The sequence below is a fragment of the Corvus kubaryi genome, unplaced genomic scaffold, assembly GCF_017639235.1.
Source record: "Corvus kubaryi isolate FWS band 111438036 unplaced genomic scaffold, C.kubaryi_AGA036_p1.0 136, whole genome shotgun sequence".
Taxonomy (NCBI): Eukaryota; Metazoa; Chordata; class Aves; order Passeriformes; family Corvidae; genus Corvus; species Corvus kubaryi.
The window spans coordinates 3,503,486-3,521,742 of record NW_024580670.1 but is presented as its reverse complement, the minus strand read 5'-3'; the positions used below and the strand labels follow the sequence as shown (position 1 = coordinate 3,521,742).

The window sequence follows — 18,257 nt, the reverse complement described above, 5'->3', positions numbered from 1 at the left end:
GAGCAGAGCATTCACACAGACCATACCTGGCCCCAGGTGTGCTGCTGCAGGCAGCCTCTGCAGCTGGTTCTCAGTTCAGAACACTGTCTGAAAAATCTGATTATCTCCCTCTAAAATTCCTCCCCCCATCACATGCACAGCAGCTTAGCAAGTGGAAGTGTGCTGGTATAAATAGAAATGACAGTCAACATGTCTTTCTATTTGCTCCCACAGGGTTTTTTTTATGCTGCAAAACGTCAGCGTCCTTTGGGTGAGCGAGTGAGAATTAGATCACAACTACGTGGTTAAAATTTAATCACTTCCCTACTAGCATAACATACAGACCACATCTTTTATTCACTCTGTTGTCAGTGACATCAGTATCTGGGATCAGCTGCAGGTGGGAAGGCAGCAGGACATGGGATTGCTGCGCAATTCCCTCTGCCGGCAGCACAGAGCAGCGCTGGGAATGTCACCCAGCAATTGTCACTCATCCTAAACCACCTCAGGAATGGCAAGGGGGTAAAAGTACAGCTCGAAGGATCTGGGTAGTGTCTGTCCATCCAGAGTCTTTGTACAGACAACCCACTTCACCTTTTCAGTGTTAACTATGAGCGTATAAGCCTATGAGAGTGTTTTCAAAAAGATCTGCAGGAATACATCCTGAAACACTTGGCCGTCACTTTGCAGGGTTCCATCTCACTGCCTCAGTCTGAATTGTACTGTAGATGTGACAGAGTAGGGAACTTCAGAGGCAGGCAGAAGGAAGAGCAGAAACAGGAAATAAAATCCTTGTAACAGAGGTTGATGTGTTAATACATTCACAGAAAACTCCTCAGAAGGGTCATATAAGTAATTTGGTCTATAAAGATCTGTAGGGCAGTAGTTTTAATCTGCTGTCAAATGTGTTTGTTAGCTGATAGGTTTTGCACCTTGGTGTGTAAAACTACAACAACCAAATACAAACTCCCAGTGACAGGCACTTACAGAGCAGACTGAGCACCAGTGAACGCACTGCACACAAACGAGTGGCTGTAGGTACTTGTAAACAGGTACAAAACCTTCCTCGTGCATCTTTCCCAACTTGTGTAAGGAGTGTGTGACCAAGTCACGATCTTTGACAAAAAATTTTACCTCGTATACACCGAAGAAATGAACACAGTCTTATTTTGTGATGAAAGTTTTGTGAAAAGTTTGATGTGTAATAGCTACATTTAAATATTTAATGTTCTGCACAAGTGAATGGGAAGCTACAGCCTAAAAACAATCATTATCACACACATTTCAAACAAGGCAAACCCCCGTTCATTTCCAGCTCCTGGTACTCCAGCTTCCCTGACCTTAACAGTGGTCACAAGCCTGAAAGAGAACATTTGCTTTTAGAGACAAAAATCTAATTCTTTACCTGACAAACTTCATACAGTAACCTGTACTGCTCTTCTGGCTTCTGCAGAGTGCACAAACTGCATCCCATGTTTAAACTCAAGTGGCAGAAAGGATCTTCCTTATTCCCCCGAGCAGCCAGAGCGATGTCTGTGGCCAGCACACATCCAGGTCGGGCTGGGAGCCGCAGGTGAGGCGGCTGGAGCGGGCGCTGGGAGCGCAGCGGGAGCCGCGGAGCTCGGTCCGTCACCAGCACTCAGCACTCCCTCCCTCTGCCTCACCGGCGCCCAGGCACGGCTATATACTGCCACTCATGCATATTAATCAGCTCTCATTGACTATTCATAACAGACAGTGATACACAAGCTATAATTGCCAGCTATGACAGCTGAAATTTCTCTAATTAACAGGCAAGTGCTTCAGTAGCAGGCATAATAAAGGACACTAACAATTTTGTAAACCATTTTGTAGCAATTACAAATAAACACGACTGCGTTTTACTACGGTCCCTCAGGATAATTCTTCCCACATTTCAGCAGGCTGGAAGCAGGGTTTAAACGTAAGGCACAATGAAATGAATGCCGTGGTACAGAACTCAGCCACAGTGAAGTTGAATATGCTCAGTAGCATTTATTTCCCTCCTGGACTGTGGTGCTATTTGAGAGCCTCAGTTTTACAGCAGGGGCTGACTGAACTGGGTGTTTAACAAGCACAACAGAGAAAGGCATCTCTGTCCTCAAAAGCCTCCACAGCCTTAGGATCTGGCTGCAAAGCAAAGAAGATATATGTGAATGTATGTGGATTTAGGGACAAAAAACACCCAACAAAAAAGAGTGTTTTGTATTAATATAGATTAGCTTTAGATTAATATGTATTCCAAGTGAAAAATGGCCATTTATGCTACTGACTCCCATTGTGTATTTGAGTGGTGTAAATGGCAGGTTCACAGATTATCTGTGGTATTAAAAATATAAACTTTATGAGATTATAAAAATATGTACAATAAAATCAGTATGGCATTTATGACTGCTCAGCATTTGAGTGTGTAGATCTGCATTAAACCTGTACCACAGATGTAAAGAATAAGACAGCAGTGAACTTGCCCAATGAGCTAGAAAAGTACTCGTAAGTCATAGGCTTTATGGATATTTTCCAGTCTGTGGAAAGCACTGCCTTGTGTTGGGAGTGTGGATTGACCGTAATTTTCCCAGTTGTTTACGCATTCAGAAGGGGGTGCATTTTTATAACCTCACTGCAATTCATTCTGCCATAAAGAAGATGAGAGAGCAGCCAAGAGTGAGAGCAAGGGTGCCATTCCCACAGGCAGTGCATGGAGAACCTGGATGGATCCTGTGCCCTTGATATCTAACTGGTTTTGACTATTTGCTCAGCGAGTTTCTGTGGGTCACAATGGAAATGTTGTGCAAGGACCATATTTTCTGTCCAAACTCTATACACAGGTGTTTGCTGAGGTTATATTGTAGGATACTCAGCTCTTGCCAAAATGGTACTGACTCATAGTTTGCATTAAAATATTCAGTTACTGCAATGCAGATCATGCTTTAGTACAACCTTAGTAAATAGAGACTGACAAGAAGGGTTCCCTTGACTCTGAGGCTTAATTTTGGTAGCAAAATTTGCTTGCCTACAGAAAGAAACAAAGAAGAGAAAGAAAGGGGGCCTCGTTTCAGCGGTGTCCAGTGACAGGACAAGGGACAATTTGGCACAAATTGAAACACAGGAAGTTCTATCTGAATATAAGAAAAAAACTTCTTTATTGCGAGGGTGGCAGAGCCCTGGAACAGCTGGCCAGAGACATTGTGGAGTCTCCTTCTCTGGGATTATTCAAAACCCACCTGGACATCACCCTGTGCAACCTGGTCCAGATGACCATGCCGTGGCAGAGGAGTTGGACTGGATGATCTCCAGAGGTCCCTTCCAACCCCACCTTTGACTGAAACCCCTGCCAAACACCCAAAAGCAAGTAGGAACTTTATCCCTGAGTTGTGACTGGCTGTTCCCCTGTTGAGAGAACTGCTGCCATGGTGGCAGAAGTTGCAAGGTTGGAGCAAGGCAGAGGAAGCCTGGATGTTACTGCTGCCCTCAAGGAATGTTTCAGGCTATCCCTGGTCAGATATGCCACTCACATACTAAGGCTTTTCCAAAGCTGGTTGACAGCCAGTGATTGTGGATCCTGAACAACTGGAAAATTCTTGGATGAGGGGACTAGTACTCCCTAAAAGCAGAAAAAGATGATGATGATAAATGAATTAAATAAAGAAAACCCCTCAGACTCTATGGAAATTGTAAAAAAGTTTATGGCTTTGATGAGATAATTTTTTGGTTATGTAATTTGATTAAGCAACTTAAGGTAAAGCTTCCAGAAATGTTGTCCGTGATTTTGGTTTTCTTTTGAAATGCAATTTAGTTTCTCCCCAAATACTAGATGCTATTTAAATAAATGTTAGTGTTCTGTTCAGGTGGCTGAGGTCAGTCAGGATTTTTTTTTTTTTTTTTTAGGAATAGCATGCAGCTGGATCTGCTTAGAAATAAACCAGAACCATGGGGGATATTTAATTTCTAGTTTCAAAGTTTCAACGGAAGCACACCTATTCGTTATTTCCCTATAGCAACGTGATAGACTACAGGAGATAATGTTTCACCTGATTCAGAGAGATAATCCCTAAGTCAGGCCAGCAGAGTAAGCCCAGCAGAAGACTCATTTTGATGTGTGAGTGGAGGGTCCCATAAATGTGATGTTTGGGATTCTTCAGCTGACACAGCCCCAGCAGCAAGGACTTCAGCCTGGTAAATGAGCTGCTCCTGGAGCCAGGCCAGTGCCCATTGCACTGGAGATGTTTCCATTATTGAAATATAACTTGCATCTCCCTGTTCATCTCACAGGCAAAAATGGTAGCACTGCCTCGGTCAATATAGACTAGTTTTTACTGCACTTTGCCAAACTTTAAACATTTGGGCTGTAAACCGGCGTTCTGGGCATTGTCCAGTGTTGATTTCTGCCTTTAATGGTACACTTGAGCTGAAGTTTCAGTTATTTCCAGGAGTAATATTACAGGAAGAAAAAGTTTGCCTGTGTTCTGAAATTCGGGATGCTTTCTTTGAGAGGGTTTTAGTACCAACGTAATTTGAAGTTTGGCACAGGGATGGTTTGCGTTGTCCTTGTGAAATCTGCTAAATCTGGTCAGCTCCTAAGCTGTTGCAATTTGTGTGTTCTCAGCACAAAGTTGGTACAGGCTTCCAATTTAATTCCTGTGAGACTTTAAACGAGTTCGGTGAGTGATGCCAGAAGGTCTGAGAAGGCTCCGTTTCCTAATGGCTCTTTGTGAGTGGGAGGATGGATATCAGGAACAAAGGGATGCTCTCTGTGCTACTCACTGCTGGACCCATTGAGGCAGGGAGAGCCACACGAGCTGCTGGGATGGGCTGGATGTTAATGGTGTGACTACACTTGTTTTATAACACATTAACCAAGGAAGCCTGGTGCCTTACAGGAACCCTCGTCACCACCTGCTGTACCTGGGGCAGGTAAATCGGCTTCCCTTGGAGTGTCCACATCAGGCGGCTCGTTATGGGACCTGTCATCGGCGCTAACAATGTGTCATGTGTGGTCTCGCCAGGGCCACAGATAATGAGCTTAACCAAATGTACGGCAGTGGAGGGTTCATATCACGTGTAATGGGAATGTTAGAGTGGTCCCAGCTGAATCTGAGCAATCCAGGCTGAATGGGAAGTCAGCGAGCCAGCTGACTGGGAACAATAGGAAATAGCCTTTGAATACACAAGGTGCCAGCAAGAGCTTTCATTAGCATTTATCTAGATTACTCACTCCCTGACTGCCTGCGTGTGACCACGGCTGCAAAATCCCCTTCTCCACAAAACCTGGCTCCGACTATCAGACATTTGCTTTTGTGTCCAAAAGCTAATTCCCAGGAAACAGAGAAAGGTGGGAAGCAGCCAGACTGCATGGGCCACCACAAAGGGGAGGGTGCTGCTCTCATCCCCGGGAAGCTGGAGGTCCTGGAGACAAGGAGGGAATGCTGCCACAGACCACGGGCTGGTTTTGCTTTTGTATGTGTCTTAGCTTCAATTTGCAATCTCTCATCTTGCAGCTACAAACCTAATACAAAATTTGCTGTTTAAATGTTTGATTTATCCTCTGATTAAGCCTGCCAGGTGCTGGCAGGTAGGGGGAATCCACAGGAGACTGATGCACTTCAGGTGTCCTGCCCGTCTGCACAGGATGGTGAATCAGAATAAAGAGGGAAATGAAGCACTCATGAGGGACCTGCACCCTGGAGGGGATCATTATTAGAGAACTCAAAGGCTAAAAAGCACTCTCTGCCAGCTTTTCAAGGGTAGGGACTGGCACTGCCAAGGGTTGGCTCTTGGACAGCAGTTCCCACCAGCAAGAATAAACTCGTGTCCTTTGTGCGAGGAGCAGATGGCACACAGCTCCTGCACAGAGCTGGCCACACACCAAACCCAGCTCGGGGCTGGGAGTTCCTAATGCTGGAGTGGCTGCCTGAGATATCAGTGATGGCTTGGCATTGTTTATTTAGTTTCTTTAAATGCAAGTTGGCTTTCCTACTATGCAGTAACTATTTAACATTATATTTCTGTACATATACTTAGCAAGTTCTGTTTAAAAAAGTGATTCCTATTTAAGCAGTGTGATTAGGGAAGCATTTGCTTAATGTATCAATACTTTAATTACTTTTCTTGTTTTTACAAATATTTAAGACTTGTGAGAAACAAAAGCTAGGGAAAAGAACAGCTGTGACTTTATAAATAATTCTTGCTTTGGTGTGTTAAATAAACAGAAGTCATGGAACTGTACAGATTACGGTTACCCACAGTGGTGTGACAGAGAACTGTGTTGCACAACCATACTTTAAAGTTAAGTATCTGGGATTTTTCAAAGTGTGCAAAGGTGCTTTTTAATTATAACCATTGGGTTACCTTTATTAAAGCTCGAGTGCCTCTGCTGGGAATGTGTTCAGACTGAGTTCTGTTTCCCTGTGTTTATTTGAAAATGTTCAATAATACAACCCACTGATAGCTGTGAAGTGTTGGGTTCTTAATAATACATGTAATTAGTGTGGATCTAATTTAAAAATACCCTTCTGAAAAGTTCTTTGTTGAATATGTGAAAGCAAACCGGGATTTTTTATGGCATCGTGCAGGCACAATAATTAAATACATACTCTAAATATAACAGCAAAAAGATCTCAATCCTGGTGGGGTTTTTTTGCATGTGGGCATAGCAATCTGCCTATGCATTGGAAGCTTCAAGACTGAGCCAAAATATTTAAACTAAAACATACCACAAGAGAGGATGTGAAAGCAAATGTAAAACTTTGGCTTTATTCCCATCAGTTAATGCTGAAGTCTTGAGATCCTTATTTGCTCCACTTAGCATCTCTGAAAGAGTTCCAATCCTCAGAAGTAACTTAAATGAAATGATACTTATTGTTAAACTGCTGAAGGAACTGTTCTGTCCTTGAGGCTCTCTAACAGTTCAGTATCTCTGTAATTTATGCCACTCGAGAAAGGCAGTGATGTTCAGGAGCATCACAGCACCATCCCTGTAAGCACTGCAGGGCCAGCAGATACAACATTGTTGTGTTAATTCAGTCTCTCATGAAGCAGAACGATGAGGTCGGAATAGGGTAAATAACTGTTTAATGTGCCACTGAGACCTTGTGACAGGGAGAACCAGGAGAGCTGACCTATGGACCAAGAAACTCCTCCCTCCCTGGGCTGCCTCTCTGGGCATTGACTGCGGCAGTGCCAGGAGGTCTTGGTCAAAGCTGAAGACAAAAGGTGATCCCTGAGCCTGAGGATGTACGAGCTGCATTTCCAGTGATGACACAGTGATGGAAGTGGGTGAAACAGGGTTTGAGCTGCTGAGGCCAGAGAATGAACTAATCAAAAAGGAGTGCTCTTTCACCTAAGCATAAGCAGCTCCAAAATCACCATCTGCCAGCTGCGACACTTCCAGCCTAGCAATGCCCAACTGAGGGAAGGACCTGGAGGCAGATCACACTCCCTGTCCTGTAGCTCAAATCCCTCGTCCCTTTTCCATTCATGACACAATGGAAACAGCCACTGCGAACCACAAAACCAAAAGTACGGAAGGCTGGCAAGGAAATGAGAAAATCTCATTATAGGCTGTATTTGTGTTCTAAAAGCTTCTTCCATGTTAGCTGAAACCTCAGCTTCCTCACAAAAAAGCATCTTTGATTTCCTGGTTTTGATGCTGCAACAGCCAAACTAATCTCTGTAATTTTTTTACAGGTTATTTAACTGGACAGCTTCTATTTAAGAAGAATGACAAATTCAAGCTTGCACAAATTGTCAGTTTTTACATGGTGAAAGTGCTGTGCTTATCGTTAGCAGTTACAAGAATACACAATAGCAAATTAGGAAGATTTAAAGGAAGAAAGTGGATAATGGAAGTAGAGGAGTGTGGAGTCAAATGTTACTTCTACACTTGTCTTTATAAGGTTCACATGCTCTCAAATCTGAAATTACTTACAGAGCATCAATCCCCATTTTGATTTTGCTGTGAAATATCACTTTAGAGAGACAGTATTGGTAACCACGGGCTGCTCTGAGTGATGGTTATTTCAAAATAAGAACGTTTTCTGTAAAAGTGATAATACACTTTTAATAATCTCAGAGAATGCCAAATGATTCGGTGGACTTGAATGCTGCATAAAAACTATTGACATAGTATTTCATCTTGAAAACTGATAGACATGTGCCCCAAAAGCTAATAAAGTTCATTCTAATACAAACAAGCAAGTAAAATAGTATATCATAGCCTGTGATAGCTTTGGCTCCTGATCATATAACTGTAGCCCAGGGACAAAGAAAATTGAAGTGATTTAGAAAGGTACCCAGTAGGATATATCTGATATTTGGCAGTTTGCTGAAGCAAAACAGCAATGTCAGAGAGATACAAAGGTGTAAAATCCATTTGACTGTGTCCAAGTGCTTCTACTCTCTGACCTTAATGTCTCCAGATGAACTCCCCTTAGGGTCAGCTGAATAACGCTTAATAACTGATGGCCAGAAACTGCCAAGGCCTGCTAAGGATCACAGTCTTCACGTCTGTGTTTTAGCTACTGTATTCATATTAAGAATTTTACGCCACTTCTATTTGAAAAGATGTTAACTTTCATTTCTCAGTTTTTACTGCTCCACACTTAATATGAAACAGAACAAAACAGGAATGCCATCTATGGTTCACTAGGTTTTATATTAACCACCCGATAAAAGGAATATGTGGGAATATGAAGTATTAATGGTAAATGGCAGCCAGAATGAAAGGATTTGCTTATCTGTTTGCCTTTGTTTTCATTTCTAGGTTCAGGTGGACAATGAGGAGTTTGATTGCTAATTCTCAGCTAGAGCTCCTATGCAGGCAAGACCCAGGAGACGAGCAGACCTTCAATGAGAAAGGATTCGAGTCTTTTAGGAACAAAGGAAATGTAAGTGCTCATTTCTGTCTTTGAAGTTGGGGAAGACGTGTTTTCACTGAAGGAGATTGGCATTAGCTCCAGAGCTGGTGTGTGTGATTAATTCCACTGTGGGCTCTCAGAGGGGACAGCAGTGGCTCTGCTGGGGACGGGAGGCAGCAGCAGAGTCTGTGCTGCAGCAGAAGTACAGTAAAATAGATCAGGTGTATGGGGTAAGAGGAGAGGAACAGACGGAAATGGGGACTCTGGCTGGCTGCAACCCCAGAGCCAGGCTGTGTCTGTGCTGGGAATTCACTGGTGCTCTCCCAGCACCACCAATCTCGAAACTATGGGAGGATACAGAGGGTGATTCAAGTCCTAGCCAGTGCAGATTTCCATTGTTTAGCTCATGAAACACACCAACAATACAGCATCACCTTTGCTTCCCATTTCTCCTCCTTGCAATGTAATCTCACCAGCCCATGGAATTGCAGCGATGCTGGTTCATGTCTCATTTCATTGTAAAATCAATCCTATTGCAAAAACATTGATTGGATAAAAGACACTCTAAGTATTAATGCCTTCTCTGACACAAGAAGGACACTTTCTATGCCTAACTTGGCTCATCTTGAACAAGGAATTCTGGTTCAACGAGGAAAGTCATAGAAGCGTTTAGGCTGGAAAAGACCTCTGAGATCATCAAGTCCAAGGATTAATCCCCGCTGGAGGGCACATAACTCCTAACTTTGCTCCTTCTCCAGGTCACATCACCTGGCTTTACCTTCAGTGGCAATGGAAGTGATTTCCACCTGTTATTAGCACTGTATTTCTGGGCAGCTCTGTGAGTCAATAGGAGGTGACATGTTTACCTTAATAAAAGAAATAAATTACCCACGCAGGCTCTTGTATTGGCCAACTGCATGGAGTTATCCCTCAGCTGTACTTCCTCTGCCATTTCTCCCCTCAAAATACACATTCTGATAAGTAGTATTGATCAGGCAGTATTGAAATGGATACACAAATATAAACATTTGATAAAATAAATGGCAAAATACACAGGGAATCATAACCAGAAATGGTCATTCCTATTGGAAGACCCATTAATCTTGTCATTTCCAGTGAAGCCTCAGAGCTGCTGGTTTTCCCTAATCCAGAAACTGCATTACAGTTTTCCTGCAGACTGATGTTTCTTTGCATTTCTCTGCAGAAATAGACCAATGTCCTTGGTAAGAGTTTTACAGACAGAATGGAAGTAAGAACGCAAATATTAATTGATGAGATTATCTACTAAGAGACAAAATAAGTGGCTGTGTTTCTTTCAAAGTTGTATTAAGCATCCAGAATCTTCATCCTGGTGGATGACTGCAGCATAACAGTGGGATGCAGAACTTGAAAGTTTGTGTGATTTACGGTGTGACTGTATTTATTTTAAATATTTTTGTTTTGCATTGTGGTTTGACTGTTTTGAGGTATCAGGTGTAGATGGGAAATAAGATTTCAATGACATTTCTTATCCCCTGCCTATCCTTGTTCTCCTCAAACGAGAGGGTTCTGCAGAGTGCTGTGCTGTCTTTTCAAATTACTCCTGTCTGTCCTGACCATGGTGATGACAGAAAACTCTATTCAGGATGGGAATGCACTGGATTGCACATACATGTCTAGAGGCACAATCACTTCATGGCTGCGGGGAAGAGACTCTGGATTTCTGAGAAATATACCTATGAAAGCATTAATTAAGTCACAGATGAAGCCCAGATGATAGGGCTGCCTACTTAAAACACTACATTGGTTGCCAGTATGATGATCAACACAATTTTCTGTGCTGCTTATTTGTTTTTCTGTTTCTTGGCTGTAGTTAGAAGGTTATAAACTGCCAGGCATGTATTCCTAAGTCTTTGAAGTTCAAGTTGCTCTCTGCTTTCTTTGAGTTTCATGTTCTTAGCGGAGGAGAGAAATCACAATAATTACAGCTTAAAATGGTCTCATTTCATGGTGTGGCTAACAAGTGAAACTACAAGTAATGATGTAATCTAACATGTCAAAAAGGAAAATGAAAAGAGGAGACAGAAGGCAGGACGGAGCCAAGGGATGCGATGTGCCATGTCATCTTCTAATTAACTAACTGATCCTTTAAACTGTCAAAATCAGCCAGGAACTCCATGGCCCAGTGTCTTATTAATATTCATCCTGGGCCACGAGAAGCTCTGATTCCAGTCCCAGTGGTTATAGTTAAACATTAACAAAAAAAGCCTGGCTACCCAGGGCTGCAGGAGCCTCACACTGATAGGGAAATGAAGGCAGGCCACCCTGCTCCCCACGCCTCTGCTGGGGCAACCCTCCCAGGATGCATATTGATTTCTGGATTATTAGGGGGGTTGTATATTGAAAAAAAAAAAAAACCAAACCAAAACAATTTTTTTTCCTGTTGCTACGAGCTACCACATTGTTAATCACATTAAGCTCCATGTTGTCAAAGGAAAGAAAGATGCATGGAATGTTTTGCAATATAAGCCCATTTTTAATTTTGCCTACACCAATGGAATACACAGTTAATAAACCCCGGTTGTTTGGAGGAATGGGGGAATTCATTTTGCCATGTAGGATGCAATTCAGGATTGTTTTTGTAGAAATCTGGGGCCCGCAAGAAAAATAATCTTCCATAATCTTCCTATAATGCAATTATTCTCTTACATTTCAGCCTGCCAGTCTCTTCCTACTCCCACTAAGCAGTTTCCTGAACCTTGAAGTCTAAGGGAGCAGCTGACATTTGGTTTCTCCATTCATTTTCTGTTTAATTCTTCATGGCAGGACAACGCTTTAAAAAAAACAATACAAATCCTCTCTGCTCTGAATTACATGGACTATTTTGGGGCCCAGTCTGTCATAGACAGGGATGTGCCTGTGTGCAGGAGAAGATGGGGATGAGGAGGTAATTCAGCACCTCCTGAAGTCAAAAGGAGTTTTGACATCAGCCTTGTACAAGTAATTTCAAGCCCTGACTATTTTGAGGGCAGTTAATCCCGTTTTATACTTGCCATTACTAGCTGTGCATGGCATAGTAGAAAGCAATATATTATGTAGCCCTTTATAGCAGCATTATCAGTAAAGGAGTAGCTGAGCCATAAATCACATGCTGTACCTCTCAATGAAAAATAATTAAATTGTTGGAATCTCATTAGTTGATATCCTTTATTTAATTGGTACATGAAAGGAAAAATATCTTGGTTTACCCCCTATTTCTTCTGTTCTTTTCCCTGCCCTTGCCAGTTTCCTCTAAAACAACTTCTTGCAGTTTGACACAGCACTCAGAGAAAATAAAGGCCATATTTCCCATATCAGCCACCCACTTGCAGAGCCTGTGTGGGTCCCTGTTCCCGGGGAATCAGCCAGGTGAGGAGTGGCATTCCCTGGGAATTGCCCTCCTGATGCTGTGGGCTGGCACAGCCCTCCTGCATCCCACCAGGACCATTCCAGCAGACGGACTTTGGGTTCTTACCTCAAAGCCCGCTCAGTCCTAGGTCACAGCAGCCCAGTTTTTGGTAGCTAAGTAACTTTCCCTGGTTTTCCATCGGCTGTGGAGCCTGGCTGTGCCCCTGGAGCAATGTCAGAGTATTCTGGGACAGCCCTCAGACCTGGTGCTGTGGAGCTCCTGTTCTCTTCCCTGGCCATCAACACACAAACCCCAGGGTAAGATCTGCATCAAAACATCCATGCTGTTCCTACGGAGAGCTGGGATTTGTCTGGGAGCCACTCAGTGCTTTCTCATTCCCCCCCCCCCCCCCGCAATTTATCTTCAAGCAAAGCTATCAACCCAAATATTTAACATCACATAGTTAACTCTCTTGTTTAAGCTCTATTATGGATGAAAAGCAGGCTCCATTATAGAAAAAAATAAAATTAAATACTCCAAAGTGTCTATCAGCCAGGTTAACATCAGGCACCAAACTGCCAGACCACAAATCTTGAATATGTTGACGCTAAATGTCTACGAGGAGCATATGTTATGGATCAAAGAACACACTGATTAATCCAGCAGAGACAAAAGTCTGTCACTTCGGTCATGGTGCCATGATACCACAGAAGACAGGACTAAGGAAGCACATGAATAGAAAACAAATGCCAAAGAAAGAAAGAAAAGATAGAAAAGGAGGTTACAATCTAAAATGACAGTTCTATTAGGTCAATGCTTTCACCCCACAGATGCAGTTTCTTAATGCATTTCCTGTTTTTTCAAAAAATAAAGTTCTCAAGATTTTGGGGGATATGAATTTATATCTATTTCCCACCTATCATTTTATTGATATTATTTATATTAATTCAAGCAGTTCATGATTTTTCTTGTGAAAGTTGTCTGCATGTACATTGGTACATCATGAGGGAACAGGAACCTGGAATCACAGCAGTGCATTCTGAGCTAGACTGTTTTTCTCCAGTACTTTGTTGGTTTATTTTGCATTTCTGCCAAGCAGTTTAGCAGAGCAGTGTCCTGTTCATGTGTAGTTTTGCTTCAATCCTTCAAATGAGGTGTTAAAGTGTTAAGGTGTTTCAAGTACTTAAAATGTACTTGAAAGCAGAGGAAAACTTCTTCTTTTTTAGTATTTTCAAGTATTTTTCCATTCAGTATCACAGGCATGAGCACATCCCTGTATCTGGTATGTCTTCCTCAAAGAATGCTTCAGAAAACCTTTCCCATAACTTACAAAGGAACACTTATTTCAAACATTTCCTATTTAGTTTCAGTGTTTGTTTGAAAGTGTTTCAAACATTTGCTTTCTCTGCATTCATATTTTCTTCCTCACTGTAGCATTTAGTTTTTAATTAGAAAGGGGAAAAAAACAACTTAGGAAAATGAGACTTTCCTAAATTCAAGCTTTAATACTGAGAATATTTCTTGTGCAGGAGGTAGCAAAGCCAACAGTCTGTGGGGATCCTCTGCTTGAAAACTGGGGGCTCTGTACACAGATTACATCCAGGGGGATGTGATTTTTTGGAGAGAATGAGATTCCCAGCACTGTTTTTAGCTTCCAGAAGAGTCTGTGGTTGAGCTCTGCTGCAGGGCTCCCAGTCCTGGTGTCACTCAATGGTGCTTTAATGTGTCCCCTACATTTTGACAAGGCGGTCACCTTCATCACCATAATATCCTGTCCATGCATGTGCAGTTGGCTAAATTAATGTATAATGCATGAACTAGGTTTCTCAAAAGTAGTCTGTGAGGGGGTATATTAACTATACATGTTTTGTCAATTTTCCATCTCATTTGGTTAAAGATAAGTTATCAGCAATCTCAGACGAGAGATATTTGTGTGTGAGCGGCTGTGCATATTTTACGTAGGCAGTAGCTGTTTATACCATGGTACCTAGCAAGCATGCTGGGGAGTACATGCATGCTGAATTTTACCTGATTTTATTGCAAGGTGATGCCACGGCTTTTCTGAAGGAATAACCACTGCTGTATCCAGGAGATTCCTTTAACAAGCCACTGCTCGGCTGTATTTGTCCTCAGCTTGTTTTTCTGCATAATTTAAAAGACAGCTGTCACAGCTACCTGCTGTCCTGCCTGAAACCTGGACAGTGTTAAATAAACCTGACATTTGTACAGTGCTAAAGAAACCCCACTCTGGACCCAGCCCTCTCTGTGAGTCTCCCTGATCCCATTCCCAGCAGCCAGGCTGGGGACACATGGAAAAACAACAGCGACAACTCATCACATCATGTTACACTGCCAGAATGAGCAGGCCTTTCCTCAGAGAAAGAGTTAAAGTTAATTGCATGGTAAAGACCATGAGATCAGAATCCTGGGACTCAGGAACTGATTTATACACTGCAAATGTGTATATCCTTTGCAGAAAAGGCCATTTCCTGTTTAAAAATGTAAAAATACTTGATTAAACTCTGTGGTTCCCAAACCAAACACATTACACTCTTTAGTCCATTAAAACTCTGCGAGCCCGTTACTTATCGTGCTGTGATGGATTGATTGTATTTAATCTCTCCTCCTTCTGAAGTTGTTTTCATTTCCTGCAGCCCTGTGCCCTCCCAGCACCAACACACCAGCAGTGCATTCACTGGCCGCCAACAGAGCTGATTATAAAAATCTATTGTCACTTGGACAATGTTTATATGAAAACAGCTACATTTTATGAGTCATTATTATTATTGTTATTATTGTCACAAACCCAGGTGGAAGCTGGAGTGGGATGGCAATAAGGACACCTGAGCAGGCACCACTGAAAATTCTTATCTTCTACCATTAAATTAAGTCAGTGTCAGGTCTGATACATTCAAATGATGCTGCACCATATTACTCTATGAAAAGCACTTTTTAGCTGAAGCTAAACACAGAATAAACATGTTTCTTAAAGGGGGAAAAAAAGTGGGTCTTGACCTTTACTATAATTGTCCAATAATAGTTTGCTATTTACCAAGAAACAAAAGTAAACACTATTAGTAGACCAACCTTCCCTGTATTAGAAATACACAGGGGCGATGGTGCCGCCAGACCTTTTCTTTCTCACACCTACTCACGGACTTTTTGTACAGCTCAGACTCTCTTAGAAGTGTTAATCAGGCTGGTTCAAGGAATTTACGAAATAGAAACTCTCACCAAGTTGGAGCACAGTGCAAAGCCCTGGTGTACAATATTAGTGTCATAGATAATTAATTTCCTTAAAGATCAAGCTCAGGAATCTTTTTCTGTGGAGTTTCTGAATCATTGCTCATTTCATGGTTTAGGGCTCTGTTTGTCCTGAGACTGGTGAACACACACAAGCTTCTTAAAGCTGTTTTCCAAGTCTGTGCCTCTAAATCATTGCCTTTCTCTCTGCCACTCACACATTTAAAAATACAAAGTGTAACAGCAAAAAAGATGCTAAACTTGCACGATTTGTCAGTTCATCTCATCTCAAAAGAATGGAATAATTTTTCAAAACCAGTGTGTGTTCCTGAAAAGGCGTAATACAGATCAATTCTACTATAGACTATTTTATATTGAGGAGGGAAATTGTCTGTCTGGTGTTTGTTTTCACTCAAAGAGTTCTTCTTAAGCAGTGCCCACCCCAATTTTCCTCATACCCCCTTGTATATGAATTTTATTGTGAACTTTCTCTAACAAATTTGGGGGAAATGATGATAGAGAGTTACAAACTTCATCATTCACAGAACATTAAATTTGGTGCTTTTTCCTTTCTCATGAGCACAGAGCTCTAGCTAAAACTCAGGATTTGCATTAGTGCTTTTTCAGTTCAATGTGGTGATCAGGAGGCAGAACTAATGGAAGGCTTCTGAGTTATCCTGTGCAATCTGACTATGTGGTTCAGACATCAAGAACAATAGTGAAGAAGAAGGGGAGAATTACTGTCCTTCCAACAAACAGACGGATTCTGAGTGGTGGGAGGCAAGAATTGCTGTTATAAAATACAATGCAGCCAGAAATTTCTAAAAAGTGTCATGTTGGGATTTTTAAACACCTAACATCGATTTAATTCAAAATGATGCCCCAGTGGAAACCGGACTATTTTATCTGTTAACATATCTCCAGGAATCTAAAAAGCTTTGACTCATCAGTCAGGTATAGTTAATGTTACACTTTTCAGTTCTTCAGTAAGTCATTTTTCAGATCAGTCTGACTGAGTGGCTTTTAAAACTGACCATTTGTTGGAGAAAGTGTATCAACAGGAAGAAATGGTGTGCATTTTTTCCTGCTGCTGCGGACGTAGCCTTTTGGTTGCTCTGGTAATTACTTGGATCAGACTACAGGACCTGTGTGATTAGCCTGCAAACTTTGCTCTAACCTGGAAGAAAAAAGATTAATCTTTTTAATCTTTCCAACTGTCACAGCACACCCTGGCATTGTGCTCTTGGTCAGCAGAGTAATTTCTTCAGTTGCATGTTTGGGGTTAAAGTCTTGCTCTTGAGTTGCAATATGTGACTAGGGTTTAAGTAACTGTTTTGTGTGATTAAGAGTAATTCTGAGCAATTAAAGAAAACAGTTCATTTGTGGCAGGTGGCAGAAAGCTAAAGAAGATAATTACTCTTTTTAGCCATCTGTGTTAAGTGCCATTAGCAGAATTGAACTGGGATTCACCACTTTGAAATTTGAGGCAAAGTTCCTTTCCCTTAACTACACAATACAATATTGTCTGAAGTCTAATTACAAGAAAAGAGTAATTTCACCCTCCTTGCCATGAGGTGCCTATTTGTTAATTTTGTTAAAAATGTTGGCACTCCAAGATATGATAAATTGGACAACTGCTTGTACTAAATGTCTCTGCATTACGTGTTGGCTGTGAAAAGCTGTTCAGCTTTGAGTCAGTTTATCCTGAAAAGCCCTGATCTGCAGCCGTGAACTTCTGCTGAAAAGAAGAAACATTTCCCCCCTTCTGTCAGGTGTCCCAGCTCTGAAATACCCCACTGCCCTCCCCAGCTCTGCTGAGGATCTGAGCACTTCCAGTGCTGCTGGTAGCCTTGTGAAGGGATCAGGCAATGGGCAGCTCCAGGAATGTGTGCTGAGATGTGGAAAATACGCATCACCAAAGCACAAAAGCGAGCAGGGGAAAGCTTTCCTGGAGGAATGAGCAAGCAGTGTAGCTATTCCTGCCCCCGGCAGCACTGGAGCCTGCAGGGAGTACAAACCAACCCTTTCTCTCTCCAGCTGTGTGATGATAGATAGCACCAAGCACTGCTGGAAATGAAAAGTACAATTCTGGAAAAGCAGGCATCTCTAAAGGCAGGAATTTTTTCCAATTTCTCTGTTTTCTGGTAATTATAAGGAGGCTGAGTTTCATGACTATGGGACCTGGCTCATGTTTTACCTTCTGGTTTTTATCAGTTGTGTCTGCTCTGCACTTACACTTTGGGTATTAGGATTCTGGTAAAATTCATGTCACGCTGGAACCACACACAGATGCAGTCTCACTCACTCTATTAAGGCCACTCTGGAAAAACTGCAAATTTTTCCAAACACTAATGGAGCTTTTGATTATAGAAGTACTTGAGCTTGGGATTTTTTACAGTAAACTTTACACTTAATCACCAGTAGGAGTTTTCATGTTCGCAGGATGATCCCAGTTAATTAATGATTCCTTCTCACTGATTAATACCAGCTACATTTCATTTTAAAATGGGTGGATTAGGTTAAGGGAATTTTATCAGACTTTAATGACTGTAATGAGCAATTAAAAATTTAAGAGTATATTAGGATTCTTCTCTTGTGTGAAACACTTCACAATCGCATTTTTCATAACCTGAATCTGTATTTATTGGCAGTACTCGTGTTAATTTTGTGCCACAGTGAGTCTTTAGCAAGGACAGGGGAACAGGGCACCCACAAGGACACTGTACAACAGGGCTGGGTTCAGAAAGTGCTGCTCTGTAAAGGCAGCACAGGACAGGGATCTGAGATGGTCTTTAAAT

General features: G+C 41.9%; 1 protein-coding gene across 2 annotated transcripts in view; it reads right to left on the bottom strand.

Annotated features, from left to right (window-relative positions):
* Nucleotides 1-18,257, bottom strand: part of PDZRN3 (PDZ domain containing ring finger 3) — a 131,036-nt gene that overhangs the window by 27,729 nt on the left and 85,050 nt on the right. Inside the window, exon 1 of one of the 2 annotated variants that reach the window (XM_042013871.1) lies at nt 1,385-1,643. The exons of the other annotated variant lie outside the window; for it this stretch is intronic. Within the exon in view, the coding sequence (XP_041869805.1) occupies nt 1,385-1,453 (69 nt within the window). The 5' untranslated portion in view covers nt 1,454-1,643. Of the gene's footprint in view, nt 1-1,384; nt 1,644-18,257 lie in introns of those variants that run through there. 2 annotated transcript variants of the gene reach the window in all.